This window comes from Passer montanus, unplaced genomic scaffold (genome assembly GCF_014805655.1).
Source record: "Passer montanus isolate IOZ18808 unplaced genomic scaffold, ASM1480565v1 scaffold5, whole genome shotgun sequence".
NCBI classification, from domain to species: Eukaryota; Metazoa; Chordata; class Aves; order Passeriformes; family Passeridae; genus Passer; species Passer montanus.
In genome coordinates this window covers 2,512,705-2,524,726 of record NW_024369929.1, presented here as the reverse complement: position 1 = coordinate 2,524,726, position 12,022 = coordinate 2,512,705, and the positions used below count along the sequence as shown (strand labels likewise).

The 12,022-nt window shown below is 36.6% G+C and overlaps 1 protein-coding gene across 3 annotated transcripts in view; it reads right to left on the bottom strand.

The window, feature by feature from the left end:
• Positions 1-1,550: 1,550 nt before the first annotated feature.
• RORA (RAR related orphan receptor A) overlaps positions 1,551-12,022 on the bottom strand; it is a 352,717-nt gene continuing 342,245 nt past the window's right edge. For all 3 annotated transcript variants that reach the window (XM_039723049.1, XM_039723048.1, XM_039723050.1), the window contains one exon: positions 1,551-11,850. In XM_039723049.1, coding sequence (XP_039578983.1) covers positions 11,686-11,850 — 165 coding nt within the window. In that variant the 3' untranslated portion in view covers positions 1,551-11,685. The remainder of the gene's footprint in view (positions 11,851-12,022) is intronic.

Here is a 12,022-nt window from a genome sequence, read left to right as displayed (position 1 = left end):
CCAGAGATTTTAATTCTGCCCTCTTGATTTGCTTATCTTAGAGAAGCAGAAAGGTTTCCTGTCCCACTAGACAGACCCAGCCAGAGCCCAGCCGTGGAATTGCCCCTTGTAAGGAGTGATCTTAGTTCCCGACCCAGGTATGGTAACAGTTCTGTAGCTGAATTATAAGAACGCTTATCTTGGTGAATGTGGCAGCTTAAATCCTACTAAATCTCTCTAAAACCTGCAGAATCTGGTTGGTTGGGTTTTTTTGTTTTTTTCTTTTCTATCTATTTCTTGGGGTTTTTTGTTTTGTTTTGTTTTTAAATAAAACACTGCTACTTCCTGCTGATGATCTTTGTACTTCCATGTCGCAAACATGAGCATCAGGGAACAGGTTTCACTGAGATGGTGATGAAACAGTAGCACAGGCTGCCCAGGGAGGTTTTGGAGTCACCATCCTTGGAAATATTCAAAAGCTAGGCATGGTCCTGGGCAGCCAGCTCAGGGAGATCCTGCCTGGGGCCTCTGAAGTCCCCCTCAGCAGTTCTGTGCTCTTTGAAATAATCAGAGGTCAAAGCCACCACCTCCTAAGGTGCAGTTTAGCTTTCCTTATGGTTTCCTTATGGGCAGGCACAGTTTGTCTCACTTCAGAAAAATTCCTGTTTTAGCTAGAACCATGCAGTTCTTTATAAAGCTGTTCCCTAACCTCTGTGTTGGTGGTTAGGAGCTCTCCTGTGACTGGGAACACTGGGCAGGATCATGTCCTGAGGATAAGAAAATGAAATCTGTGTTCTCAGTGTCTGACTGCTGTGGACAGGGAGCTGCTGTAGAACACATGGCACTGCTTGGTGCTGCCGCTCTAGGAGTTAGCACTTGCACTACTTTTTTTGTAGGGTTGATCTGTAGGTGAAGGCTGCTTCCAGATACTGTGCTTCAGAGATGAATGCTAGAATCTATTTCTGGATCATGGTCAGACATATAAATACTGAGCTGTTAAAAGCTCTGTCAAGACTGAAGCATTTTTGAGTAGGTGCAGAAGGAGAATTTCACATGCCTGAAGTCTTAAGACCAAGCATGCTGCTGACACATTCAGGTATTCCCAAAGTTAGCACAGCAGAGGGGAGTGGCACCTTTGACTTTTGATGCCTAAATTATATTAAAACTTTGATACCCAAATTTTGATACCCAACTCCTCATTTAGATCTGACCCAAAGTAGTATTTCTGCTGGGAGTGCTCGCTGGGAGGGTTTTGTGCCAAATTTCTTGTATTTTGCATTTGATGTAGTGAACTGTGATTTCAAAGAAGACACCTTCAAACAGAGGGAAGCTGCATTAATCCACGTTCCTTCTGGAAAGGTTTCAAGCTCTTGTTGGCCAAAAGGGAGCTCAAAAGGTGTCTGGGGGTCACCTTGTTTTCCTGCTGCTGACAAAACATGATGCACATGCTACACCAGCTCTAATATGTGTGTAGTTTAATTTTGTATCATTGCATTCCTTAAGGAATAAACCTAATAAACCATAACTCAGAAAACCAAGGAAGATGCGACTGACAAAAAAATTAAGACCGATTTTTCCATTAGAAGCTGAAGTTTTATTACAGGATAAGAGTACATAAAGCACATCTAAAATCGATGTGTTCAATGCACTTAATAAAGGTAATGTAATATTAAAGGTACGGTTTCTAAGTACAATATAACAACATTCATATTAGAATGAAAATTGGAGTATTTAAAAGACAACATTAAATCTCTTATTTTTACAGTCATATTTACAAAATGAATCAAAATACTTTTTTCGGGACCGAGTAAAATAACAAACTTGAATATAAGCAGGCTATTGTAAGAGTGAGTTGGAAAGGTCTATGGAAGGGAGAAGTGAAGTGACTGGGTAAAGATCATTAGCAAAGGTTTAGTACAATACCACATCCTCTTGATGGCTTACATTTTATTGTGGCTAGAAAAGGGATTTATACATACTGTACACATAACAGACAGCACATATTTACATGTACAGTATAATTGCATTAAACTTGTGTGTATTTACAGAAATTTGAGCATATCACTCAACGAGGTTTTTAAGTCTGTGTGCTTCATCTTCAATCTGATGTATATTTGTAATCAGCATTTATTCTGGCGTTGGTATGTTGAACATTTAGTAAAGAGGGAGGATAAATGTTAACCAAATGGTTTTGCATAAATATATCAAACTATTAAAACAACAGGGAGAATGTGTTCCTGGCATTACCTAGAGGTTGGTACATACAAATTTAAGAGTGAGTCCTTCTCTCTTTGAAAATATCAAAAGGTGACTTAAATCAAGAAGGGAAAACAAAATTGTCATGGCTTATATTTAAATAAGATTGTAGCTTCAAGAGGTTTTTATAATTGTCCTGATAGTGTTTGCAGTTAAACATTCCACTTATGAAAATATACCCATGGTGCAGTAAAGTTTGTTTTTGTTTTTAGGTCAACAGTATGTTTGCTGTTTAAAAAAAATTATTTATATATATATATTCCTTGGATTGAGGGTATAAAAGCAGTGCATGGAAGCCAAGAACCATGGCTTTAAAATTCACTACCTTCTATTATCAAAAAGTGCAGTAAACAGAAACATTGTTATTAATAAATTGCTCAAAAATCTTTGCTAAAGATCTTATAAATTCAGTAATATTACAGAAAAATTCTAATAAATATTTAAAAGGTTAATTACCTCCTTAGTTAGATATTTGATATCCATCAGTTTTTAAGAATGAACATGAAAACAATATCTAGAATGAAAGGAACAGGGGACAGGAATATTTTGAAGGGTATATGACTACGTAAATTAAGGTATACATGAAAAAATAAAAACAAAACCCCCATACCTGACAAAATGTTGCAAATTCCACTTCTTAATTAACTTTAGTTGCTACTGGCTGTCCTTGGATATGTATGCATGGTGTATAAAGCATATCCAGGGACTGGATTTAGCCATCCATCACGGCAGATTTACAGAACATTCCTATTTACAGTAACTGGAGTTAAGTGTGTAGGCATGGCCCAGTAACATCCGCAGTCTGAGCGTGTACAGATCCTATTTAAAGTGAGGAGGGAGGAAGGCACCCAGCAGAATAACATCTAGAAATTTCCAATGCAACAACAGGATAGAATTCTCCCAACGAGCCAAATAACTACCTCCCTTTCAGACAGACAGCATATTGTAATTATTTTATACTGGCAGGTTAGATGTTTTTCTTATTTTCAATACAATACAGGCAGACTCTTTTAGTAACCAAAAGGATAACAAGCTGGACAGAACAATTTTAATAACATTAATAATTAATAATGTTAATAATGTAGAAAAAAATTCTACATTTGATATCAAGTATCTGTACCGGTGAAGTAATTTTCTCCTTATTAAATATACTATAGAATAATTTATATAATGACACTATGCATTTAAAGAGAAAACCATGTCCCAAATCTTGTACTCTGATACAGGTACTTGTTGGGCATATGTTGGTGTATATATATATATACACAAATATATATATTTATATATAGTTATACTCAGTGAAATTAACAAGACCCAAAGGTGGTATTGTCTAGGAATAAAAGGGGTTTGTTTGTTTTTGTTCACAAAAGTAACTTATCTAGCACCACACATCAGAAAAACACAAAAATAGCACACTCTAGTTCTAAACAGCTATGTCTAAAATAGATTATATAGTAAAACAGATATTATACAGCATAATGTGGTATTTGATAAACAGATAAATATTTGCACTGTGTAGGCTGTTTATAGTATAATTTTATCTATACAGAATGAAAGCAAAAAGTTAACTGTATAGAGGTGAGCAGAACAACATTAAATATTATGACTCCAAAGCAGAGACAAAGTTAGAGTTGAAAGAATAGAGCAAGATAAAATGTTTACAGGCCATTACAAGTCCTTAAATTAGTAGTAAAATAAGGAATCAGTTGCTCAAGTTTAAGAAAGCAGTAAACAAGAGATTTGCATTTACATGCAGATGTCTAAAACTTGTATTTCTTTTAAATCTATGCACAAAAAGTCATTTGTTTTATTGCTTGACATTCAGTTATGGCTAGAATATTTTTAACCTTTTTTTTTTGTACTTTGGAAACAAGAATATTGTTAAAGGTGCCATAAAAATGGACAACATTGAAAACAGTTTGCAAATAAACCACCTAACACTGCAGTTCTTTATACATTTTAAAAAGCCTTGTCTGGGGTTTGTCATATGTTAAATATATTTAATCTGGGAAAATACATTGTAGCTTGAAGCCTCCCATTGGCCCAAACATCCAATACAAAAACACATCTCCAGAAAAGGAGCAGGCAGACAATACAGTTACATATAAAGAAGCAGCCAGTTAATGTCCTAATACTTCAAATAGTGACCACTGTTCTGTAACTTTTTTCTAAATCAATGTAGAAATGAGGAACATTTTGGATTTAGAAAGGTGTACAGTACGTATGCCTTTTTGTGAAATAAAATTCACTGTATTGCTTATGAATTCTCTGCATTAGATATAGATAGCATTACAGATTGCAAGTTCCTGTAAAGTTTGTGCATCTACATTAAGACTTTGTGGGGTAATTCAGGGTAGTGTTTCTCAAACCGAAAGTCACAACTGGTTGTTTGAATGCTGCCCAAGTGTTCAGATCACGATCCAAACACCCCGCCAGGCACACCCAGCTCGGTTCTTTGTGCACCGCAGCTTCCCCAGCGCAGAGCACGTGCTCGTGCTGGAGCAGGAACTCGGGAGCGGCAGCTCAGCCCCACGCCTGGAGGAGCTGCAAGAGTCGGCTGCGGACTGCACTCTGCATTGTGCAGCGGCCGGAGAGTTCCCAAGTACCTGCAGCAGCTCGGTTCCTTCAGTTAGGAGATGCTGCCAGTCATTGCAGCCGATTCACACTCCCTGCCCCAGGAAACTTAAGTCAATTCCAACACAGAGAGCCCTGTGCAGAAGTATAGCTCATAGAGATTGTGCTTTCAGAAACCTTGAGAAACACTAACATAGGAACACAAGTACACATAGGACATGTGAACACTGAAAACATGCAGATGTTAACAAAGTGTGATGTCACACATCAAGTTGAACAACTTGATTGTGAAGTTCAGCTTGAAGAAGTAATAAGATTATGAGGGAAGACATACAAGTGAATATTGTGGCAGAAGAAGTGAGCCTATGAGTATTGATCTGAAGCCTTTATCATGTTTTGTTTCTTATTTGGATAGCCTACTTATTGCTATAAAGTTATTGCTATATTCTACCAATGATAAAGGCAAAAAAAAAAAAAAGCACAAACAGCAACATTATAGATGGAAAAGGTAGAATACAGCTTCTGTTTAGATGTTAAAATTCTATTTAGTACCTGAATAAAGTTCCAGAGAAAGACTGTATATTATGTTATGTATTTTTCTCCTCAAGTCCAGTGACTTAGCATTATGTAGCAAGCCATTATCACAGTACTAGAATTAAAGCACATACTGCAAGGATTTTTAAATAAATACTCATTTACATTTTAAAACTTTCCTTTTTGTGGTTGTATTTGGTATTTGTATGCATTTGCCCTCATTTCCACCAAATGATTAACTGACAGAAATACTTAAACAAAAAGAAAGAGTCTAATATTCAAATATATTAATGGATGTAACTTTAAAAGTGATAAATATTAGTATTAATAATTAAAAATAATTCTAATAGTTATGTTTCTCCAGCTAGGGAAAATAAAGATGTTCTGTGCAATCTGAATCAGCTAGCACAGGTAGAATTCCATACTCAAGAGAAAATTGCCTATTATTTTTGGATATTGTGTAGTAAGTGCTGTTTCTGGCATTTATGTTAATAGGTTTGTCTATATTGAGGAGTTTAGGAATGTCTAGGGAAAAAATCAGACGTCATTTGCACAGCTTACACTGTGTAACTTGTTTTGTTCATCAAGTACAGACTGGGGATTGTCTATGCCAATCCAAAAAAGGAGACTGTAATGCTTGGATCATCCCACTACACAGTTAAAACATCTTATAGGTTGTCCATTCTAAGTGTTGAATTGATGTGCAAGTATGTAAAGAATAGGGTGCACTGTCAATCAGCAGTAGGAATTCCCTGCTGCTGAAGGTGCTGGAACGCCAGCTGATTGTACTTGCTAAGCACTTGTCTGCCTTGGAAAGCCATTCCACACTGAACTCAGCTGTCAGCTCGTGAAACCGTAACTATGCTCTCCCTATTCATTAAGCAATCTAAAGTAACCAACTGGTAGCTGTATACCTGTGAAAAAACCCTCAAAAATACCAGAAAACTGGGGCTTTCTCCAAGCAGACACCTTGGATGGAGAAATCAAATTCACTCTCTTTCCAATGTAACCAAGGTGCTGAAGTCTTGCTCATTTTGTTCGTAGTTGTTTACTTGCTTTTCTACTTGCATTTTCAAAAGAATGTGAAGCCATAAAACAAAGCTAATTGGGACAGGCTTCAAGCATCCCATAGTTTGGCACTGGGAGATTTCTAAACATTGTTGGGTTTGGTGCCCTTGTAAAATCACTTGCAATTGCTGTATTTGATGTACTAGATATGTAAGTTTCTTCAGCCGCAGTGTTTCTTTCCAGTCAGGTTTTGGCTTTACCATGAAACATCTGCAACAATGACAGACAACATCTGAAGTGTTGTTCTTGTATTCCTGCACATCTGTGTTCCTTTCTATGTGACTTCACTGATGAAACCTAACCATGACCTTTGTCATTCTTACTGTATTCTCACAAACTGATTAATTTCTTTAATAATAATTTAAATACTAAAAAGCCACTTTCTATTGCAGAACACTGAATTTCAGCTGGAAAAGTAGTCCTATCATTATAAAAATGTTCAGAGGATACTGAAATGAATTTAAATCATTTATTTTGTGGGTCAGCATTTATTTTCTAAAATACAATTGTAAAATCTTTGCACTATTTGGAGTACTTCTGTTTTGAGCACAGTACCAACCAAAAAGCAGCTCTACTGCAAGAGTGAGCAAGACAATGAGGCACACATAGAGCATTTAGTTAAAAAAACCATCCAGTTCTCTTGTGCCTGGGGGCAGGGGGAAGGGAAGAAATACTAGCATATTTTTTAAAAAGTAATTTGTTCCACCAGCAGTACTGGCCACCCTGTTGAAGAGTTTTAGAAGATCCCTGAGCACATTAGTTTCTGACTTATAACCCCAGCTCCAAAATGATAGGGCTTCTCTTGTTGATAACGAGATGGATTGTCATTCACAGTTAAGTCAATCATAAGGTGCTTAATCTATTTACCCTTTTTTTTTCACCAATCAGCACAAAGAACTGTCAGAAAATAACTTTTATTTTTCTTTTTTAAATAATAAAAGGGCACAAAATTTAAACAATCAATATTTTGTGACAGTGGTTTAGGATTATTATCTGGCTGCCCCTCAACAACAGACAAGTGATTCAATCGACATTCCTTAGCAAAAAAAAAAAAAAAAAAAAAAAAAAAAAAAAAAAAAAAAGGAAAAAAAAAAAAAAAGGAAAGAAAAGAAAAAAGGCAAAAAAAGAAAAATCCTGTACAAATATGTATTTTTCCCTGAGGGATCAAGGTTACACCCGCAAGTGCTCTATGTACATATTGCACTGTAGAGGAATGAAGAACATGTGCAAAAAAAGCAACAATGATTGAAGCTTACTAATCAAACCTTTTAATCATGACTGCTATGTCATCTTGCATTTTGGAATGTCGGAACACAGCTATTCCTTTAATCTAAAATGTAAAAATAAAAAACAAGAAAGAAAAGAAAAACGCACCTCTACTATGGCACATTCAATGAAATAAAAATTTTCCAAAGACAAATAGACAAATTCCATCAAGAAAATAATACAAAGTTCGTTCGTTTGTGGTTTTTTTTTTGTTTTTTAGAAAAATTACATTACTTTCTTTCATTGTTTCACATTACAAAATCTTTTTTTTTTTAATGTTTACACAAATCACATTTTATTGCAGGAATATTTCAAGTGCCATCAAACATTTATAGAAGGGTTAAAAAAATAGAAGTCTCTCTAAAGTGGTCCAGACAAGGCTTTGTATAGAATAAATCTTTTTACCACCTTCTATTTTTGACTTAAGTATTTTGAATACATTTTCTTTATTCCATTGACACTTAACAGCCTAGAAGCAGCCGCTCACACGTCCCACGCATACACTCATGTGCGCACACAATGGACTCTCACACACACAGGTGCACATAGACAGATATCTTGGTATTCATACTAAGATAAGCTAATAAAGAACAACCAAACTTAAAAACAGCCTCCCTTTTTACCTAATTCCATACGTCAAACAATGCTGGAGGTGATGACATATATTAGGGTGGTTCATATGACAGTATAGTCTAGTAGCTCTTCCTAGAAAGCCAGAAAACATCTCCAGGGATAGATATAACTCCCAAGGAAAATATCTTTGCAGACTCTAAGGACTAGGTAATCTAAACTCCAAATATTATGTTCAGCTATCCTAGTGTTTTTATTTGTAGTGAACTGGGCAGATGATGAAAATACTCATGTGAATATCCACTGACCTCCAGTGGTTTTTAACTGGTTGATCATGTGATACCAGGCCACAGTTGCAGGGGTTTTGCAGAGGGCACTTCCTCTGCTGTGCTCTTACATGGCCATCTCACCAGCCACTCTGGTGTTATTCTGAGTCCCCTTGCATAAAAACCTCCTTGGCAACAGATGTCTTATCAGTGAGTCTGCTGGTTTTTCCCCTCTCCATGAAGGCCAACCCAAAAATTATACTCTATTGCCAAGTGGCTGTCAACTGTGACCAGGAAAGCCGAGTTACTTGCGGTGTGTATGTTCAGCCTGGTTTAACAAGGTCCCAGTACACATGAGCTCCCACAAACAAAAACAACAGTGCTTTCTGGCCTGGAAGATCAGTCTTAGCTAAGGCCCTATTTGAAACCTTTTTATTGTTATGTATTTTATTAGTAAATGCTCCAAGACTTATATTGTCAATGATTTATGAATGTAAATACGCTAAACAGAATCCAAACAAAACCACTGGCGCCTAGATACCTGGTAAAATACTTATATTCATCATGAAAAGGTAAGAACAGGATGTGACTGAAAACTAATCCCCAATATTTTGCCTGGTAGTCTACATTGTCAGAAGTAGGAGGTGTATCTCACTCTCTAAAAAAGTAAGGTCTTACTTCACTATTCATTAGTTGACACTGAGATTAAGTTTAGTTGATCTTTACAGGACTAGCACCTAAGGCTGGTCACATTCAGAAAACATTTGTTAGTTTAAAGAGGTGCTTCAAAAATAGGAATACACATTATAATGCAAGTACCATATCATGCCAGTTACTCCAATAAAGTAAACAATGATCCTAGGAAAAGTGTTTCAGTGGGAGTGGAGTGAGCATGTGCTGGGCTGTGAGCCACCTCTTCAGGAGCAGGCAGGATGGAGCAGGAAAAAGACAGCTCTATGGACTTTTTCCAAAAGCCCTCTCCTGCCTCCATCCCAGTGCTCACAGCACTGCAGGTGTTCCCCTCCCACACTCCAGGGCACACTGCTCTGAGGAGGAAGTGTGATGCTCTGCTCTTGCCCTCCTTTCAGAGCCTAGAGATGAGTGATAGCTGTAACCTTCCCTGATGTGCTAGACTGGAACATTTTTAATAAGTGTCATAGATAAATGTTTCTATTTGACCCCAAAGGAAACATGTTCAAATCATAGAACAAACCTACATTTTGCTAATAAGAACCTGCTGATCTGATTCTCCTTTTTAAAATACTTGAAGCTTCAGTGTGCATCTATTCACTTGTTACTTCTCAACAACTGTAACATATATAAGAGATTGTTTACCCTTGGAAGTTAAATCAGTAGGGTACATTCTGTCTCATTCCTTTTAATTTTTTGATGTTCCCAGCTTTTTCTTAGGTACTTCATAAAAACTGTGTTTGTGATTGCCTACAGGGCATCCAGTTCTGCATCTTCATCTCATCCAAACCCAAATATGCACCTCTGGCTCAAACAACCACAGTTTGCAATGTGGTTTATGTGAACCTGCTTCCTTCAGAATTACATTTACTGTCAGCTTTGCTCAGAGATAGAATTCTTCCTGAAGGGAATGGTAATGAATAACACTGCAAGATTCAGCTTATTGGTTGGTTATGCAATACAGGAATCAGAATTACAGAATGCAGGTTTCTGGTATTAATGATTTCCAGGCTTGTACTGAGTACAAACTAATGCTTTCTAGCAACAGTGTGCCTTTCCTTTCTTAGTCTGTTCCCATCTGATGAACTTTAAAGTGCATCTTTTTAAACAAGGAGAGAACAGACTTCTCTGCTCAGCTCCCTGAAACTGAACTGCTGGATGCTGGAACAACAGGGGTCAGTGTGTCTCATCTCACTGAAGCTAAAGACAAACCTATGGATTTTGATAGGATACAGCTTGGCATTTGAAGGCATTGTTTACGATATGGAGTACCAAAGTATGTAATATTACACGTAAAAATTACTTTTCTGCAAGCATGTCATACACACATACTTTTACTGTAGATACAGACTTGAGTAAGTGCTTTCAAACCTGGATTTATGGTGGGCAGGAATACACTATTTAATAGCCTGATTTTCAAAGATGCTGTGTAACTCAATTGTAAATGATCTGTAATTAATTAGTTCAACTCTGACAGTGGAAACTCAGAACCTTTGAAAATATGAGGCTTTTGACTTTGAAACATTCCAGTTTGAAAGACTTGAAAATAAAAGTACCTTTGAATTTAACTTCTGAAAATATTATTTTAATGTAGAAAATTGTCATTATTTTCAACTCTTTAAAAAAATCTCTAACCATTTCAGGATATGACCAGCCTCTCTTTAAAAGTAACATGGAAAACAGCAGCATAAATACCTCCCAATGTACCAGTACCTGCCAAACCTTTTTCAGTTAAACTTGAATTTCTGGTGCACATGCAACACAACAATGAACACGCTAGCATTTAATTTAAAGAAAAAGGTGCAAAATGAAAGTGCCTTATCAATTCAACAAGAAAAGCTATACCAGTAACTACATTTTATATTAATTAAAACAATATATAAACAATATCTCTTTTGCTATATATAGTCTTCATGCCCATTTACCCTGTAATATATTATAATGCTATTGTTGCTATTGCTATGGACCCTTTTCATGCCGTTCTGTCTACTGGCAAACAGTGGTAGGTGAAAAAAAATCGTCCTTCATGAAACAATGAGCAAGTTGTGCAAACTGATGCTGAAATCTCTGCAATGCACACCAGTCGCTGATTACTAGGTGGACTCTGTTCTGACCAACAAATTGATTGTTCTGTCAAAAGTCTGGGCAGTGAACTACAGGAGAAAACAACCTTCTGACATTAGTACCCTCAGTCTGTGTAAACAGAGGTCAAGGATTGAGAAGCTGAGACAGAAAAAGGGTCCATATTTGTAGGCATAATGGAAATCATATGCATGAGAAAAACAAGTTCAACTTTGTTTCATTGTTTCCCATCCTTCGCCTGACCCCGACCGCCAAGAGATGTGCAGTGTGTTGGCTCCCTAGGTCTGTGCAGGGCCATATAAAGTGTCTTGGTTTTCTTTCTTTTTTTTTTCCTTTTTTTTCCTTTCTTTTGTTTTAATGTTTGTACTTCAGACATTCTAGAAGTGCTTAGGTGATACGTTTACCCATCAATTTGCATTGCTGGCTCAAACTCTGAAGTGAACAACTCCTTGTAAAGTGGAGGAAAATGAAGTCGCACAATGTCTGGGTATATTGCTTTAAATGCCATAAGCTTTTCTGTATGTCGTCCACACAGTGCTCTTAAAGTAGACACTTTGCATATTAACTGTAAAAAAATGAACACAAGTCATATGGTCATACATGGAACCAAGCCTCCCAATCTTGCTGTAAGGATTAAAGCTCTCCCAAACCAAATTATTAACTTAACAAGGACATTTCATATGTACAGTCATGTGTATTTGCTAGAAGTATTTAAGTAATGAACTCACAGCTATTTT